General features: G+C 37.7%; 2 protein-coding genes across 2 annotated transcripts in view; one reads left to right on the forward strand and one right to left on the reverse strand.

Annotated features, from left to right (window-relative positions):
• The window catches only part of LOC128468785 (uncharacterized), a 131,536-nt gene that overhangs the window by 26,500 nt on the left and 84,412 nt on the right, over nucleotides 1–20,624 (forward strand). The gene's annotated exons all lie outside the window — the stretch shown is intronic.
• On the reverse strand, nucleotides 1,094–15,247 carry CLCF1 (cardiotrophin like cytokine factor 1). The gene is made up of 3 exons (XM_053450593.1): nucleotides 15,122–15,247; nucleotides 12,188–12,351; nucleotides 1,094–2,241 (listed from the first exon to the last, which is right to left on the reverse strand). The coding sequence occupies exons 1-3, from the start codon at nucleotides 15,135–15,137 to the stop codon at nucleotides 1,750–1,752; spliced, it is 672 nt and encodes a 223-aa protein (XP_053306568.1). The 5' UTR covers nucleotides 15,138–15,247; the 3' UTR covers nucleotides 1,094–1,749.

Consider the following 20,624-nt stretch of genomic DNA (forward strand, 5'->3'; position numbering starts at 1 on the left):
TGGTGTATATACATAGAATTATTTCGTACCTCAAGAATGCAAGGATATATATATGCTGAACTGAGTTTGTGTGGGCCATATGGTGTACTTTAATGAGAAGAATTTACTAATATGTGGATACTACAGGGCTTATAAGGCTAATGTTTATTCAGTTGAAAAATATACATATATATATATATATACAAACACTTTTTTTTCTTTAAAAAGGGCGCCTATAGAAAAGCACAAAGGTGCTACTAATTACAAGACCACATTCTTAGCCATTTTTACCCAATTATATCCCATTAGCACATAAACTCATTAAGATGATTTTGGTTTTGAATTTCAGTTAAGCAGAGTGTATATGGAAGGGTTTATATTATAATCTGTAGAATATTTGGTATATATGGGAAACTTATGTATATACAAGCAGTCTTATAACTCCAAGTGTATGCACAGAATATAAAGTATATATTACTCAGTCTTATCTGAATCTCAAGTCCGTGACTATTTAAGAATATTTAACCCACTGAGTGTCAGAGCGGTGAAAAATGCATGGAGGAGCATCAGTTTGCAAGCCCACTCACCATTCAGGGGGTTAAGTAATAGTATGTGGACCTCTAAGGAAATACATTTACCTTCGGGGAATTCAAAAATAAATACAACATAAAATAAATAACATTTCAAATAGCAATAAATAAATATACATGCTCTTGGTCAAGTAAACAAGGGGCAGACCTACACAAACACTCACACTGATAAAGGGGAAATAACCTAACAAAAAGAGCAGAAATACACAAAAAAGTCATTATATATATATATATATATATATATATATATATATATATATATATATATATATATATATATTACACATACGTAAACACACACACTATCTATGCAATATTTTTTCAGATATACAGAAATACCTTCTTCTGTATGTACCAACAAAGGCAGCATGATTTAAGCAAACTGTGGTAATGTAAAATGTATATGTGGAGTGTTTATAGTTTATATATTGGCTCTTTTTGGGGTTCATTTCCAGCTGGAAACAAATAAGGAAATATTATATAAATAAGTAATTCTTTTTTGTTATACTTTTCTTTTCATGCCCTTTGAAGAAGTGACCATTTTCGCTTTTCGAGCTGTTCCTACAAAATAATAATCTCCTGAGATTAAACTCCCTCTGCTGTATTGTTAGTGTCCAATATTTATAAGCACTTCCAGATGTGCTAAAAAAATGTTTGCCTCTTATATATACCACTGTTGATGAAAATTCACCAATAACTACCTTGTATGTGCCGCTGGGCCTGATAATTATAGCCATCTTCCCTGTAGGGTCAGTATAGCCTGCTTGTGTTTCACTGTTCCTTACTTCCCATGCGCCCTGTCTGCTTTATATGACAAGCAAGGTTCCCAGTATCACCGATGACACAAATAAGGGAAGGCAGATATTTTCCATCAAATGTTATACTATCTATTAGTATACCTCACTTCTCTCCCAACCACACTCTCTAATCTACTCTGGTGGTTATTTATCTGAATTGTTTTTTTTATCATATTAAAATGCTTTTATGACTTCTCTCCATGTTTTTGTATTTCAGAGGTCAGTGCTCTTAAAAATCCAGATGCATGTCATGTTCTTCAACCTGCTCTCCTTGTCCTGAGCCATTGAACATTCAATTATTCCTACATGGTCTGCTTTTCATGTTTATCACTAAACTCTCAGAAATTGCGTGAGTGGGAACTTATCTTCTCCAAACCACCACATCAGTACCCACGGGATTCCACTCTGAGGGAGACAACAGCTGGAACTTTCCGCTTGAGCCTGTTGAAGTCTTTAGCGGACCTCCATAGCCAGATCTGCAGCTCCTTTAACAACCAGAAGTCCTCCATTTTACGTAGAAAGTCATTACCTCTACCATAGCCCATGGCTGGGAGTGGAGAGGAAGTAGCAAGTTCTTGTGGGGGCTGATACCCCAGCGAAGACATCACTCCAGCAATGCTAACCACCAGGCCTTGTAAACTGGTGCAAAATCGGCCAAGGCTCCGTCGCAGTTCTGCACGTGCCACCTCACCATCAATGGACCGTAGATAACAGAGAAGAAGGCTATATGCCCGGTGATTTTCTGCCAAACGTAATCCATCATTTAGATTCCTCCACATGTGAAAGTCCACAGAGGCACTAGGTATTGTTTCTGGCCCCCCAGCACGTGGTGGATTGAAGTCTGGGTCATTAAACGGAGGGCCAAGATAATTTAACTGCAAATGTAAGAAGTATAAGGATTAGTATATCACTCAGCCAGGAGAAGAACTTAACCCTATATCACAACATCCTTCACAAAACAGTATGAACAATCTTCAATATACAAATTTTCTGACTTTGATGGCATATAAGAACAATTTGGCCCATTTAGTCTACCATTTTTTCCTGATGTAAGGTGTTTAAACCTCTATTAGTCTTTTCAAGTAAACTTCCCTCCTGTACTTTGTAAAATTCCTTTAGGTATTTAAATGTTTCTATTGTATCTGCCCTCTCTCTTCTTTCCTCCAAGCTATACATATTAAGATCCCTTTATCTTAATGATAACTTCTCTCCTGCAAACTACTTACCATTTTTGTAGCTCACCTCTGAACTCTATGCGTCAATACTCTTCTGGAGGTGGGGGTCTCCAGAACTGTACACAATAATCTTGGTGAGGCCTGATGATAGATCTGTAAAGTGGCCTCCCTCATCCTGATACTAATGCCTCTCCCTATCCAACCCACCTTCCTGCTTGATTTTTCAGATGCTTTATTGCATTGTCTGCTTACCTTTAATTCATCAGAAATAATTACTCCTAAGTCCCTTTTTTTCCCCATTGTCACTGACAGAACAGTGCCCCCACAGCTATTTTCTGCCTTGGGGTTTTTACGTCCCAAGTGCATTGATTCACATGTATCCACATTAAAATGCAGCTGCCACACTCTCGACCGTTCTTCTAACATACTTAAATCATTTTCCATTTGAGTTGTTCCACCCAGAATGTCTACCCTGTTGCAGACCTTTGCATCATCTGCAAAAAGAGATACCATACCATTAAGACCTTCTGTAATATTACTAATAAAATATTAAAAGTACAGCTCCCAATACTGATCCCTATGGTACCCCACTAGTAAGCCTTTCCTCTGAATATACACTATTAACCTTCTGCCTCCTATCACTCAACCATTACCTTATCCATTCAACTACTCCGGCATACAAACCCAAAGACTGCAATGTATTTATGTCTTTAATTGGGGAAAGTGTTAAATGCCTTACTGAAATCTAGATAGGCTGTATCAACAGCTCCTCCCTGGTCTATTATGTTAGTTCCCAGTCTAAAAAAATAAATTAAGTTAAAAAGCATCTTCCTGTAGTAAACCTGTGCTGTTACTGATCATGCAAACATTTACTTCCAGATATTTAATATCCTTTAGTATGGTTTCTGTTAATTTGCCAACTACCGATATAAGGCTTACTGGTCTATAGTCGGCCAAGTCTTCCCTACCACCTTTTTTGTGCAGCAGTACTACGGTTGCCAACTTTCAGTCTTCTGGAACTACTCCTGTCATTAGTGACTGGTTAAATAGGTGTGCTAGAGGTTTTACCAGGACACATCAAAGCTCTTTTAATATCTCTGGGTGTATCCCATCAGGTCTAGGATTTGTCTGTTTTTACTTTGTAGAGTTCCAGTAGAACGCCTTCCTCTGTAAACACAGGTGTTTCACATGTCACCCTATTTCTCTTGGCTAACAAGGGTCCCCCACATGCATCCATCTTTAACCTCATTTATATAATTCTAATCACTTTTCTTTATTTAATTATTCTTGATTTAGATTTTTTTCTCTCACTTAAATATCTAAAAAGTTTTCTCACCCTTTTTTGTCATACATCTATCCACCTCAGACTAGCCTCTACCTCGACGTCAGATTCAGCCAACCTGTATGGGAGACATAACGATCTCACATACACCACTGAATACTGGAACATCACAAAGCTTTGCTACCCATGTAATCTTAGATTTCCTGCCAACCCATACCCCAAAATCACTACCACACTTATGAATATACTCATATAATTAGAAGTGGATCATATCATAACTTTGTTATAAGCAAACATACTAAAAATGGATCTTCCACTTTTCCCAAATACTATGTACCATGTATATTAAACAAATGTTGTATACTTTTGGTTTTGCAATGAATTTAATATGATTTCAGGCACCCATGTCTTCCCAGGGGCCTATTAGGCTCAACTAAGGACTTAGGCTTAAATATATACTGGTTTTCTCCTTGAGCACAAACTGACACAGTGGATTTGTGTATCGTGGATAACAAGTGCACATGCTTGCTGTCTGTGTACCATAGGGCCAACAATTAATTGTGCCATTATAGAACAGCACCTTTGCTTTATCTACACCAGTTGCTGGGGGTACATGTGTATGTTATTTTTCTGTATGGTCTCACAGGCCACAGTTTCGAATAGAAAAATGCTTTGAAACAAGATGAAGCTTGGAAAATACTTGTGTACACGATAGCTGTAATTGTCACAGCAAAGACACAGCACATTGAAGCTTCAAGTGCATGTCCTTCTCCCTTCTGTGTATAGGTGTGTGTAAAGGCAGCGTGTATGGGCAGTTGTGTGTAATGGCAGTGTATGTGTATATGTGTGTTTCTGTGCAGCTGTGTGTAAGGGCAGTGTAAATAAAATAACCTCTGTAAAAAAAAAAATATATATATATATATATATATATATAGCTGGGGGGCACAATTTTCCATTCTTGCCTCAGCTGCAAAAGGTGCTAGCTATAGCTCTGTTTTACACAGTAACCTTTATTTAAAGTCTAAATAAAAAAGATGCATAATTAACCCCTTAAGGACAATGGGCGGTCCCTAAACCCATTGAAAACAATGCATTTTGAGCCCGTACATATATGGGCTTTGTCATTAAGGGGTTTATATTTTTTTTGAGGACCCTCAAAACAAAGATTTACACTGATTGTCAGGGATCAGCCCCAGCCCTGGAAACTGCCAGGCGTGGCCGCCCCTTTAAGAGGTCTGTCTGGAGTTGAACTCCTCTCCACAGCTTGCTGTCTTGTTTAACTGTGTCTGTATTTTATGTACCTTTGCCCTCTTTCCCTTATACATCTGAGAATCTCAGCTCCTCACTCCATCCCCTGTATTCCTTGCCTTGTTCCCTGTCCTTTGTGGCATCCTGTACCATGTTTGTATTATCTGGCTATGTATATAATCAATGTTCTGTGTATTTATGTTCAGCTGTGTATTTATGTTCAGCTGTGTTTTGTTAAACCATTACCCTGCCTCCCTCACCTGAAGCCTAGACTCACTTGATCTAATGAACAGGCTTTATATCCCTGCCTCCCAGTAACAGAGGTGTGAGTTCATTAACTTCTTTGGAGCCATAGTTCTTGCCAGATGCTGGATCTGTCTGTTACACCTACCTACCTACCTGCCTGTTACCTCTTTAACCCGGACTGCCTTTTGGATTTACCCTTTTGCCAGCCTGTTACCTGTTTGACCCGGACTGCCTACTGGATTTCCCCTTTTTGCTTATACCTGTCCCAGACCCTTTTGAATACTTACCTGGACTTTTCTACCCTCATACTCCCCAGCAGTCTGTATGCATGATATGCCTCCTACTCTGCTGCTTCTCTTGAGATTTCTTGCTTTGCTTTGTGTAATATAACCTATAACCAAACATTCCACTTGTGTCATTTGTGAAGTTTGTTTCAATCACTGTGTTCTTACACTCCTGCGCTCTGGACTCCAACATCCAGTTAAGGGCTGCTATATGATGAGCCTGACACAGATTTTACAGCTGTATTTGTAAGTAAGGGGATATCAGAGGACCTCCCCATCAGGCCAATGGTCATACCTAGGAACTTTCTAAATAAGGTGCCCATAAGACTCTTGAAATAATAACCCTTTAATAGCACATCATCTAGATTCTATTTAGCCAGATGTGTTACTTCACCAAGCTGTGGCCCGATAGATAAGCACAACTTGAAGGTTCCACCCTGCTGCAAATTTAGTGACTCACAAAAGCTCTTTAAATCTAACTTGTAAAGAACTTAACGTTAACTGACGTTTTGGGGGGTTTTTACAAGCTCATTTCCGAACTCTAAAACGTGAATAGCAGAGAACAACTGCCACGGTGTATAACATGGAGCATTCCTTATAATATTACTTTAACTCTCTGTGAGGTTTGAGCTGTGCATTCAAATCTGATCGCATGGCTCATTCTGTCCTCTTTTACATATGTGCATGTGGCATGCATAGGGGGGTGCCTAAGAAACTTAATTAAGGTGATAAATGTGGGGGGAGAAAGATAGGATGTCCATATCTTACAAGGTACTTAACAGTTAAAAAAAAAAACACCCTGGTGCTGCTTCCATATTAATCCTGTTAGTGGCTGAGGACTAAATAATATGTAACTCTGAATAATATGCCACCACTGAAATGGTTAAGTGTGTACACATATAAACAAAACTAAAGAACACATACATATATTCAGCTCCTTCATAAGATTCAATACTATGAAGCAATTTAGAATGCACTTGTGTATACACCACAGTGTTAGCAGCTGCACCAGTAAATATGAAAAGCCTGCTATTATAGTTATAAAGGCACAGTGCCTATAAAACATGGTTTGGCTTATTAAATCCCCCCTCTTTATGCCAAACTGAAACCAGATTGTGAGTTATTATGTTTGTCTGAACGTATCAGATGTACGTAGTCTGATGCGCATTTAATATATAATATTCCTGTATAATCTAGAACTACTGGGTAAACTAAAGTATATGAGTATTAACTACAATTCAGTACATCTCACCAGCGAAAAATAACTTTCCTGAACTGATAACTGATAAATTGTGTCTATGACCTAAATCCCTATCACAGATTTAGCTGCTGGAGTCGCCCTACGTTTTTACAGCCCCTAAGCAAAATGATTTAGATGACCAAACTAAAAAAAAAATGCATACGTATACATAAACAAATAAGAATAATACTTCAGGGTAGTATATTTAAAAATATTGTACTGATATTGTAGTGATATACATTAAATAATGATTTGTGCTTCACTCCTCTCACATCCTTTGATAATGTAAGTGTGATCATTCAGGTACAATGAGAACCAGGAAAATAGACTGTCACAGAGAACGTGAAGCCTTTGAAAAATAAGAGGATGGTCCACAGTGTTCAAACTTGCAGTAAGTAAAGAATGGTCTCAGAGGAGCAACATCCAGATACAGGTCTCTCATGTCAAGAGTTGGCATCAAGTTAATCAGTCAGGTATATACAAACAATATATACAAGACGTTTAGAGGACAGAGGAAGTAGAGATATTATGGACGCAGTTTTACAGGCTGGCAGAGTCCAGGGTGGACTTTTTCAATTTGGAATTTATGGTTGCATATGGGGATGATCAAGTGGAGACATAGAAATTGGAGATGTTAGTTAAGGTAGGTAGGTATTAGAATGGACAAGAAACACCAGGGTAAAGGGTCAAGGTCATATGAAAAAACACTGTCAGGTGTGAGAAGTGGGAGAAAGTGCTAGAATGTGCAGAGGTTTCATGTCCAATTGTATTTAATTAAAGTTATAAAGTCATGGGATGTAAGGATATTGGAAGGGGCAGTCTGAAGCAAATACAAACTTCCTTAATTTATGTTCAGCACTTCAGAAGCAACATGGAAGTTGTCTGGAGGCTAGCAATGGAAACATGAGCATCATATAAAGCCAATATGGCACCATAGAAATAGTGTCAGTTCCCCTTTAAGATGAACACTGCCACCACTGGCAAGTCATTCCAACAGAATCTTTATGGTGGCCATTTAAATGCCTGGAGCCTGGACAAGCGCTAAGCTATGTAAAATTTGTCTATGGCAAATCATGGCTCACATAACATTATATAACTGTAAAAATCAGTCTTCTCACCAGTAAATCTCACCCTTTATGTAAAACTGGAACCAAACTATATACCTGGCTGTCTTAGTCGAGCTTTGTCTGAAATAAAATACTATTATTGTTGAAGTTTATATATATATCACACACTAATTATATATATACTGTGGCTCTGGATATCCCGGCTATTTAACTAGTTTCAGAAAAAAAAATCTAGAAAACCAGAGAGTAAGGAGGAGACCTTGAAACGATAATTATTTGTGAATGTGTGTATATAAAAGCAAAGAGTGTTTATGTGAGTGTACACATAGATATGCAGATCTAGTGATACCTTGTGTATATCTTTTATGAAAACACTGCTGATTTTTGCCTCTGGGGTAGATTACCAACTATACATGGGTAAGTTTATCTGCTTGTGTACACAGAAGGTATAAGTGGATCTGCATTCTGATCACATATGTTTATATGCAGACATTCCTCAAATAAACACAGAACTTCATCTCATCAAAGACCTGCACACTTTTACTCTACACCAATGAAGACTGTCAAACATACTCTCATATAAAGTTCTGCACAGAGAACCTTGTGTTGTTTCACAAGAGTCTAACAAAGTAAAAGTCTAGAAACGTACCTAGCGACATTGCTGTCACAATGAATTTCCCAGTAATCTGGCAGTCTGATAATACTGTATAGGTTCTTGGCCTATCTGTCATGCGTTTGTAAAGGGGTACGCTTGAACACTCACTTTGATTGGGTTGGTATGTAATGGATATGTATATTTTTACAACGCCAGTGCCCCATGTGCTGGGGCAATCTGGTAATTTTTAATTTTGTATTCTCACTGCAGCTTTTTGTCTTGAGCACATGAGACACAAGGCTTGATGGTTTGGCCCCATTGGAGCTAGGTTCCAAAAAGACCTTTTGCCACCACCTCCATCTGAAGACTTCAGTGTTTTTCCTATGAAGGGTGGACCATGAAGACCTAGCTTTCTGACGGGGCAACATATTCCTCAGGGGAGTGCACATCAGGAAGATAAGGATCGGGTCTTGGTTATGCACATGGCACAATTGCCTTCACCTTTCTTCAGAGACAATGGAAAAACATCATAGCTTCATTCAGGGCAAAAGTTTAGGAAATATTAAAAACCTGTGACCAAACTAAAATGTTATTTTACTTTAGTTTGACTTATAATATTTACTCTCATGAGTTCTTTCATAGCACAGAACATAGTATACAGAATCATCTTTTATTGATGTCTATGACTTGCCTTACTCTGACTGCACTTCAGTGTATGATGTGTTTGATAACATCACTGTTTTATAAATCAACGTATCAACTCTTTGACAGAATAAAGGGCCTGTTCACGGTGTACAGTGTGCAGGGTTTCCAGGTGTCTAGTTTTGAGGTAGACTGTCCAGTAGTTGGGAGTTCACCCATGAAACCAGTTGAGTTTATTTCAGCTCATCAGTGGCTTAGAGCACACTTACATTGGTAAGATGCCTTCAAAGTATTAGCCATGCATTACAGAAAACCAGATTGTCCCATTCTGCGTGATAATCTTGGGAGAGTTGGCCTTAATACTGCACACTTTACAATTTAGTTAATACTGTAAGTCCCTTTGCCCAAGAAACAATAAAAATATGTGGATTCCTTTTTTATAACACCAAGCCTGTATACAATTCAAGACGTCAGTAACGCAACACTATACAAAAATTATCAATTTTACAACAATATAACTTTTTATATAGCTTCTAAGATGATATTAAGCACCAATGACAAAAATGTAAATCAGTAGCATACATTGGTTGATAAAGACTAATAAACTATTTTTTTGACAAACATGAATTTCTCCTATGTCCCAGAAGAACACATCTCTTGCATGGCAAATAGCTTGGGAAAGGGAAGCGGCAAATGCATATGGAAAATTCTGCAGAATCCCCTGAAAGAAGACGCCACAAAAATTTCAATGGACCAATCGGCTATTTTATGCACGTATTGGCTGAAGTGTCCCTTTATAGAGTTAATGTATGGTGAGACCATGCTACTATTTTAATGCATGATATAGGGAAAGGTATATGCTTAAATATTGACCGGGATGCATAATGGTGCCCCTTTAATAATAGTGAACATAAAAAGAGACATCATTAAGCCTATAGACATGATAATTCCTGTGAGTTTGATGTCAGTTCCTGACTCAATATTATGAGACAGGTCTCCAAATGCACAATATTTCTATTATTTGTACCAAATGCTAAGGCAATGAAGATAAGTAAACAAGAAAAAAGTGAAGTAGAATGATGGGAGAGTTCAAATGACAAGAAGTGGAATAAAATTATAACCATGGTCTGAATTTTCTATAAAAAGGGAAGGTACATTAGAATAAGAATGCAGATAATGTGTGAGCATTACTATGAAAATGAAGAAGGCATGATAGAAAGAAACAGACGGAGGGAAGTGAGCGAAGGGGGAGGATGGAAAGACAGAGAGCCAAGTTGGAGTGGTCTGAGGAGAGACAGACAAGGAGCGCTGCCTTTAATCACTCAAAGTTTACACAGTGTGTAGAAAGCGAGACCGCTGCCATCTCTCATATTTTAACCAGGCCCTCTCACAGTCAAAACATCACTGCCTCTCACTTCAGTTCAATCCTGTCTCATTTTCACTATAGCAGTATTTATCTCTGACTGTTACCCCGACATTGTTCAGTGCTGGGACACTCAAAACTTTCATGTCTCTCATTTGTAATATCTCCGAATGGCTCATTTTTTCCAGTAATCATTTTGTTGTGTACATCTGTCTCTTTTTTCTCGCCCTCTTCTGGCTCGGTATAACGGAAGCGGTCTCATTTTAGACAGCATTGAGCCAAACATCTTGAGAACTGGAGAGAGTGAAATGTGTGGAGACGAGAGGGTCTTATAAACCAACGTATACAACGCTGCACCTGTGTTTATGTGTATACACCAGTGAGGTTGTGTGTGTTGAAGAATTTATGTGTTGAGCAATTTGACTGCAACACTCCCGTGAATACCTCCTACATACAACATCCTGTCAGTAATCAGACACTAAAGTATAGTATTTGGTGGCAGACGAGAATTAACCGACATACCTAATCAATTGCCTTCACTCAAACGTGGCCCTTTAATGTAAGAAAATGTCCTCATTAGCTGTTCCAAAATAAGAATTGTCTTTGTGCGCCACTATTTTAAACAAACAAGAAACACATTCACAATAAAGACAAGCATGCATATCGAATTTTTGAAATTGTAAAGTTTCTGGTTTATCAACGGATTTTCAAATAGATTAGGCCCAGCCGATGATTCATTGTCACAGAGCACAGCCCTCTCTGATAAATACTCATAGAGACCAAAAGGATCTTAACCATCTACTGGTTTACAAGGACCACACTGGAAGTCATGAACTCCTGCCCTTACTGACCACCCTCTCACACTTCAAGATTTCAATGGCACTGGCAGGTCAATCAGTAAATCCCAAACTTTTGAACAAGGAAATGACGTATACCATGCCAGAAATTCGAGGAGCCAGAAAACACGGCTACCTGGCTCTTGAACTTCATCCAAAAATCATTATTTTGATTATAGTAAATGCATCTCAGTCTTATACATCCTTATCGGTTTTTCAAGCCAAATTATATCCCACCAAAAAGGTGCCAGGACATTGTCCCTCGCGCTGGAATTCAGTAAGACAAAATCTTGTCATGTTCTGGAAGCATTAAGTAATATAGCTGACACTACCAGCTTTCCAGACAACCTAGAATTATGTTATGAAACTTCTACAATACAAGACCTTCCTAAAAGACCATAAATACTAGCAGATGTCACACCTTGGAAGGCAGTGACATGATAAACCAGTATCCATCCTATGCGACAACATGATCATTCTCTACCCAGCGGCACATGCTTCGAAGTTTATTTTCGTTGGTTACACATAGTTCCATGACCCGGCTGCCACCTCCAATAATGTCATATGGTGCATTGTTTCCTATCTGTAGACATTATTTTTTCACATGACTTTTCTGCTTGTAAGTATTAATTTTGTTTCCTCTTCATCTGATACCTGTTTGTTCACGTTTGCTAAGTAGCAGGGCTACTACTGATAAGCTGAGGAAGCAAGTGGCTTGTAAAAGCAGAAGAACTTACATATGACGGAGACTTTTTGGCTACTAAGGTCACAAAGAGGATTATAACTGTAAGGCATTGTCAAGATTTCAAAATCTGCCCCCCCCTGAAAAAAGTTAATACTTACATATGGACCAGCCAGGGAGCGCAACTGATGCTCCAAGTACTTGGTTAGATCGTAGCTTTTTTGAATGGAGGTTCGAGCAAGAGGGTCTGTCACATTTAGAGCATTAAGAGAAGCCATGTGCAGGATGGACACCAGCATTGCACACAGGACTCTGTAGGAGCCCACTTCAGAGAGAGACGGAGAGTTTGGGGCCCGAGAAAGAAAGAGATAAACAAGAGGGAAAAATATGCAGAAATTGGTCATTACAAATTGGCGGATAGTTTTTGTTTTCATTGATGGTTTATATTCAAACATTTTACCACACATGATTGATATATATAAGAATACAGACAAATAGATAAATCAGTCACCCCTGAATGCAAGGTGTAAGGGCACCTTATACAGGTGCGCACAAACGTACACTACGTCAGGCTTAAAAATTACCTATTGACTGTGGTCAAAGGAGTACTTTACTGCTACAGAAATATGGCCACCCCATAGTCATTTATTATAGATTATTATTTTCAGCAATAAAAAAAAAACACAAACGATTTCTACATTTTTCCCTTATGCATAGCCCTTCAAATAACCTATGATACTATATGAGGTCATTAAAGTCATTATTTCTTGGGTTCATTGGGAAATGTTTTTCTTCACATCTGAAGCTATTTTACACAGCAAACGTAGCACACACATTTTTTAGTCATTGGCATTTTCTTATTGACGTTGAGTTACTTTGGAATCAGAAGTTCCTGGGTTACATGGTGACACACGCAATTAGTACTGAAAATCTATTTTGTGATTAAGAACACACACACACTCGCATATATATAATGAAATCTATCCCGTTCTCTCGCTGGTTGCCCTGAATCTCTGTGTTTCTGTTTCTCTCTCTCTTTCTGTTTTTACATGTAATAGGAAGCACATGTGGGCTTTTTAAGAGTGAGAGGAAAGAGAGGGAAATGAGAAAGACAGGAGTTGATGAGGCACAAGGTTCGACAAAAAAAAGAAATTAATAGCTACAGACAAATATGACAAGTAAAAGAGTTAACACTATTATTATTATCGTCTTTTATTTATATAGCACTTCTTACAATACATTTATTCAAGGGGTATGACAAGACGAGAATGGACAGAGTAACACAAACTGATACATTAGGTGGAGAGAGCCCTGCTTACGTGAGGACAAACATAAGGCAGAGAGAAAGGTGAGAGGTGGTTTGGGGTTGTATCAGTGACAGGGAAGGTCTAGCAGCTTCTCTGAAGAAGTGGGTAACAAAAAGATGCAATTTAAGAAAAAAAAATGAATGGATAATGATTAATAAATGGCATTTGGAGAAGACAAGAAAATTCTGTCAGTAGCTGATGGGTATCATTGTGAAGTAAAGTAAGGAGGTGTAGTAGATTCGGTGAGCGTAAGATATCAAGTGCAGGTACAAATTGCCGATATAAAATGTTTATCATTTCCATTTAAAGGGATCAAAATGCGTTAAATGTTAATTGATTTGATATTGGACATAAAAAGAGCATAAAAACATAGGGCCGTAGAGTATGAAAGCAGAGAAGCCTTTTTGGTCCATCTAGACTTCCCATTTGTTCTTGCTCTAAAGACTCAAACCTTAATCAGTCCTTGATCTCATCTTAGATGGAGGATAGACATATGCCTATTCCATGTATGATTTACTTCCCTTACCATTTTAATCTCTACATTTTCTCCTGGTAGGCTGTTCCAGTTATCTACCACCCTCTCAGTAAAGTAAAAATCCCCGACACTCTAAGATTTTTCCACCACTTAGTTGTAGTCTATTTGCAGTGACGTACTATTTTATCAACCATATATTATGTAGTGTCAACTCAAGTCTGCTGGCAGGTGGAGCCCACAGGGGTTGGTCCTTTATAATGCATCATTGTGCAGCTCATTGTTTAGAAAATAAGCCCCACAACCAACAGAGGCAGAGACAGGGAGGACAGTAGATAGATGAATTATAGAAGATTATAAAGCACGTGGAAGTGGAGAAGACAGAAGGCAAAGGAGAGGAAGTAAGAACAAATTAAAAGAATAACTAGAAGCTAAAGAGAAGAAAAGGGGATAAAGGAGCAAAACAAAAATGCTGAATGACAGAGATCAATAGTGTGAGTTAGAGAGGATTTTAAGGGTGAAAGTTGGGCAGAGTGCAATAAATTGAGAAGACCGGAATGTATGCTTCAGAGTATAAAATAAGGAGATGCCAAAGAGATGGAGGAGCATGAAGATGTGATAGGCGAGATGAATGGAAGCAAAGACTGATGAAGATGGAGACACAAAAAGTACATAAGAAGTAATCAACACTTCTTGTCAGAGAGGCCCTGCACTATTGTCCTTTTGCTGTTCTGGGAGGAGAGTTTTTAGAGATGTCACAATCTGTCTTTGATATTGACAGTCTCTTACAAGTGTCTGTCTCAAGGGCTGCTCTCAAGTTTCAGCCTCATATGACACATACCTCCCCTCCCCTTTAACTCCCATTTCTCTCTTCCCTACCACTGATTCCCCTTGTGTCTTGTCAATAGTCCATCATGCGTTCTTGCCTTTTATTAGAGAGATGTAGTGGGATCAAGAAAAAAAAATAAAACATAGAGAGACACAGGGTGGAAAGGCACATTGGGAGACAATACGCTGCAAAAGAAACAGGAAAAGCAGAAGAAGGGGCAGGGTATGACAGGCAGACAAAAACAAAATAGGTAAAAAGTTTTTCAAAACAGTGATGTAATAGTAACAATGAAAACAAAAATGTTTCTTAGAAGACCACACATGATAACCTTTGGTGTGTAAGAGACCGCTGACCAAAGTGGGATTGATATTCCAAGAAAGGATGCAGTGAGCTAAGTCAGAAAAAAAAGTGTCCTGATGACGGCCCAACCAGATGAGGAACAGCAAAGAAACGCAGAGAGAGAGAAGAAGGAGAGCTAACCAGGTACCTGTGATAAGCAGCATGTCTGGGCCCAGGGTGGCTAGTGAGTGCTGGTCGCTAGTAGCCCAGCTGTCTTTCTAGTAGTCAGGGCAGAGAGTGCCATCTCTCTCTCATACCTTCCTTTAAAAACCAGACTGGGTGTTCTGTGGAAGAGGGGGGAGGGAGAGGAGGAGAGTGCGAGGAGAAGGGGGGCAGGAATTTTTGAGAGGGAGAGAGAATTGGAGCCTCTCCCCTGACGTCATATGAGTAACCAGAGAGAAAATAGAGAAAGAGAGGAAGTAGAGAGAGAGGAAGAAAGTTATAAAAGTCAGAGAAAGTGAGAGACCGAGGAAAGTAGAAGGTGAAGGAGGAGGAGCGAAGAAGAGAGAGTGGAGAGAAGAAACAGGCAATCCCGATAAACCTTAACTTGTTTCTTCCTCACGTCCTTATTTGAGGTAAAGAGGAAGAGTATCTTTAGCAAATTCACAGCAAAGAGAGACTGGTACCCCATAAAGCCACATCCCCGTCTCATCTACCAGTACATTATAAAAAAAGTGTCTCCCATTTTCTTCCAAACTGATTTGACTCTGCGCAAATACTCACAGGTTTCTCGTACACTGATTGACAAAGAGACCAATTTGCCCTAACTGCTTGCACTCTAACGCAAGTTGCTTTGTTTTCTTACAAAATAAAAGCAGACTTATTGAAGGGAGTGAGGCGGATGTAGCCACAATTACTGTCCAGCCTCCGCCTTTTTATCACAACTGGTGGCCCATTACAGGGTTTATTGTCCGCACCTGTATTAATAAACAGAGCAAAGAAATTAGAGTATATATTATCTGGCATAACATATGGCAGTTTTTAAAATACTGAAGTACTGAGAGTTAAGGTCACAACCCAAAAAAATAAACGGTGAAAAGTTTCATTAAAATCATCAAAGAGCTTCCATATGATGTGTTTAAAAAAAACCCATACAGGCAGCTTTTTATACTGAGCTGATTGAATGGGTATGGGGCACCTAAGTAACATTAAATACACAGACATGTAGTCACATATGGCTTACCCCGTTTTAATTAAAATAAATCAATAATATGCACCTTGTAAAACCACTTGCAAGGAACACCGCTCCTCACTTCTTAAGCGCAGGCATCACATAACACAGGCTCCTAAATCAGCAGAGCAGTTCCATGCCTCTGATCCAAAATTCAGATGCAGGGGCTGGTCTCATACATTGGCATCAAGACTGACACTGATGATACACTGTAACCAAACTGCTAATAATATGTTGACATATTAGCATCAGCTTTAGAATTGGTTGTCATCAGTGGCCCCTGGCTCCTATCACTATACACAAAGTCCAAACAGGCTAATTTTTATTAATTTACTTAAAATATACAAAACAAAATAATGGTGGCAATTAAATAGTTAACCGCACCGTCTAAGGAAGCCAGAGTCCCCCTGTACAAGATTATATATATCTATATATATATATACTATTATTTGAGATATATATATATATATATATATATATATATCTATATATAATTTAAACTAGGTTGCTTGTGCTTCCTTAAACTAAGTTGCTCATATTGTGTAATATTTGTAGCCATACGGTTGCTAAAGCACACCTATCTCAACCCAAAAAGAAACCCTATAATCACATAAACTCAAACTACATCTGAGGATCCAAAACGGCTTTTATTTAAAAAAATTAATTTAAAAAAATAGCATTCTTGACTTTGTGTATATTGATATTGTATATTTAGGGACTTAATTCCCACGTATACCCTGTGGTTACAATGTATATGGGGTGGGTGATAATCGTGTTTAGCCCCTATGTCCCTCACCTCCTCCTTAGCCTAGATGTAGAGGTGTATGGGCTCTCCTAACATGTAGCCACTCAAAGACGTGCGAGCATCTCTATGTACCAGCTCTTTGGATTAAATAATGATTCATGATTAAAACACATTTTGTTAAACTTTGCCTAGAAAAACTGCAAAACAAGAAAAGTCTACCTCATTTTTATGGAAAAGCCAAAAAGTAGATTCCATCATGTCCAGGTGTTGGTTTAATCAATAAACATAGGTTGAATTATTTGAGCTCTTCTATATACAGTATTATAAAAAAACAACCAGTGGCTTTTCCTCCAACAAAGGCTTAGCTGGCCCTGCATAATGCATAGTAAAATCTGTGACAAGCATATTTCACACCTTCATTTTTTTACAATTTAACCATGTTTGCATAATCATAATTTCCATTTTTTGTCTTTACTGTACCCACTCAAATGATACATTTGATAGAGTGGTGGTTTGAAATCATATTCATACATTTATATAAAAAAAAAACATTATTTAGGATTTAAATTTAAATAATTCTTTAATATGTTAGGTGAGTAATAACCACATGCGTAGTTCTTAAGTTTTATAAAAAGGTGCCTTAACTTTTTAATTGTATTATTTATTTTTCTGCCCTACATTCCTGGTATCTGTGTGTGCAATTAGCAAGCAGGGGTCATCACAGATCCTAGCAGAGCCTAGACAGACCGTCCTGTGTCTCTGCTACACTTATTCAGTTTATTGGAAGGTTGGGAATTCAGATTCTCATAATGACTGCTCTTTCACTCCTGCAGATGAAGGAAAGTCCATACAAACTCCTCAACATTTACTATTAAATTATAACATTGTTTCAGCATTTTTTTTATGATGTCTCCAAAAGCAGTGAGGCCCTTTAATACGTTTAGAAGTTTGATTATGGAAATGTTTCAATTCACCAAGGGTAGAGGGAATCAGAATATATTTTAGCTAAAATGTAATATATAATATAATTGCATACATTAATGTAATGTTTAGGTATTCAATTGCCTTTAGAGAATTTTATTAATGTAACCAATAAGACCAATTGTTAGTCCAGAAAAATAACAGATGCTTAATTTACATAGAAACATAAAATTTGATCGTACATTGTACTGTGCTGTGGAATATGATGGCGCTATATTAAACAATAAATAATAACAATAGTATATAGGAACCATTTGTGTTATCTAATCTGCCCATTATTTCTAACGTAACAACTCAAGCCTTAATCAGCCATCGATCTTGTATTGAAGATAGCCAAATACATATGTATGTTTCATTTCGACTGTATTACCCTCCACCATTTCTGTTGGGAGGCTATTCCACGTATCTATCACCATTTACCCCATTATATCTAAGCCCCTGACCTTCTAGTTTTAGACTATGACCTTTTATGTTAATATTTTTCTTTAAAATATACTTCCATTTATTTTAATGTTTCTATTATTTTTCTTCTTTTTTCCCTAATAGATATACAATATATTTTTATCGAAGCTGTATTATGGAGAAAGTATATATGAAATAATTGATCAAAAACAAGTGAAACTATTGGGCTTTCCCCATCACTGAGTGGAAATATACAGTATAAAAAACAAAACTAAAAAAACCAATGTATGCTCATATAATATTGAAGACAAAGCATTGGCTTATAGAGTAGCTTTTTATAAAATGTTATTTTCATTTTGTTTAAAATTCATGGTATTTAAATGAATCGGTTTGATATATACTACCTGTTATGAAACCCTCTATGATATCTTTCTTCACCTCTGCCAGGAGACTGTGTGTATTTTTTGCCAGTAGATACATCTAATTCTAATTAAAAAACAACTGACTTATTTTAATGGCTATTTTTAAGTGCTGTTCCACATAATCTACTGAACTTAACCTTTATAACAAATTGCAGCATTAGAAACATCATTCCAAGTACACTTTCAAATCTATATTCAAATACTATCCATATACTATCAAAATAATTTTTAATAATATAACATTTTGACTCATTTATCATGGGAATATTTGTCATGTGGTTTAAAAGTAGGCACTGGAATGTTGTTGCCGTAGAAACTGACAAAAAGCTTGTCAAAATGTTCATTGTTTTTTTAAGCAATTAAACCTTCAGAGAAGGTAAAAAAAAAATGGCAGCGCTTACAAGGTTTATTTACTTTGTGTCCACAATGATTAATGCCAATTATAGTATATTAAGTGCTTTAATATGCATTATGTATCTGCAGAACAAAAAAGTTAAATCACATTTAAGAGGAGTTTCAGTGCGCCACAACGCTGTGGTCCACTTTCATGTCACTATTGGAAGCGGCCAATCGGTGGCAGGAAAATGCTCCCTTTAAAGTCAATAGGAGCACTTTCTGTGCATGCACACTGGGGGTCACATTGGGCAGGCCAGCACTAGAGATGGCGAGTGGCTGGTATATCGCCCATGTGTTTTAACAAGTTTGGTGCAAGATTAGGAGCTGGGGGTGTAGGGAAAAAACAGAATCCCCCCCATGGACTTGGTAGCAGGACAAAACAGTAATTTAAAGGGGGCGTTTGGCGATCATATATATGCTTGAATTCTATCCACGTATAATGCAAACTATGAGACACCCAGATAAACTGCTCTAGGAATTTCATTGTTTTCAAGTTTTCAGAAAAAGACCAAAAGGGGAAAAATATGTAGTAATGGAAACCGCACATAAGCACAGCCATTTTGCTTTCAGCTACACAACAGGAAAACAGTGTGTGCTTGTAATGGGAATATTTCAACATTCCCCAAGAGAGAACCTCTAGAGAATATATAAAAATATGTTTGGAAGATGTAAGGATATTCTGATATAAACAAGCTCCCCAGCAATCAGTGGGGGGATAGGAAATCCCACTGATTGCTTCCAGGAGCATATAATGAATGTAAACCTATGTTTATATTTTATTAAAAGAGGGAAAAAAAATATTGGCGTCTGGGTGTATTTTATGCTTTAGGGTTGTGCAATTCTCAACAATGTTGGACTACAAGTCCTGTCATACTAAAACCTCGGAGAGCATGAGATGAGCTTTAGTGCACAGTAAAGTACAAAAGTGCGTAGACGCTGTAAACCCACAACACACAATAAGGGTTATATTATTATTATTTTTTATTGTTTTATATAGCGCCATCAAATTCCGTAGCGTTGTACAATGGGGTTATATGGCACTTACATGGAATTTAAAACATATAGGTGGTAGGGTAGATTAATAACATTTACCAAACAAAATGCGAACATGTGGAGGGGGGGAATCAAGGCCCTGAAAGCACATTAGGACATTTGCCCCCTGGATCATGAAACATGTTATATGGAAAAGCCAATACTGAACTATTTAAAGGGGAAGTCTCATGGAAAAATTAACATTTTAGATAGTAATACAGTTTAGCACCGAAGAAAATCTGTTTTTATGTCAATTGATATTTTGGGTGTATTTCCCTGCTCAAACAACACACTGAGCTGACTTTTGCTATGGTGATGCTGAATAAGTCCTGCTTCTCCAGTGAGGACTTCCATTTAAAAGTCATTGGCTGGACAGTCAAGACTGGGCCATTCTACCGCAAAGTACTATAATAATCAGGGTCAGGGTCTTATCAAGTAGTATAGGCTAAGGTAACAGAGCTAAACATAAACATACAAATGGCTAAGACGCAACTATTTGAAG

This window comes from Spea bombifrons, chromosome 11, assembly GCF_027358695.1.
Source record: "Spea bombifrons isolate aSpeBom1 chromosome 11, aSpeBom1.2.pri, whole genome shotgun sequence".
NCBI lineage: Eukaryota > Metazoa > Chordata > Amphibia > Anura > Pelobatidae > Spea > Spea bombifrons.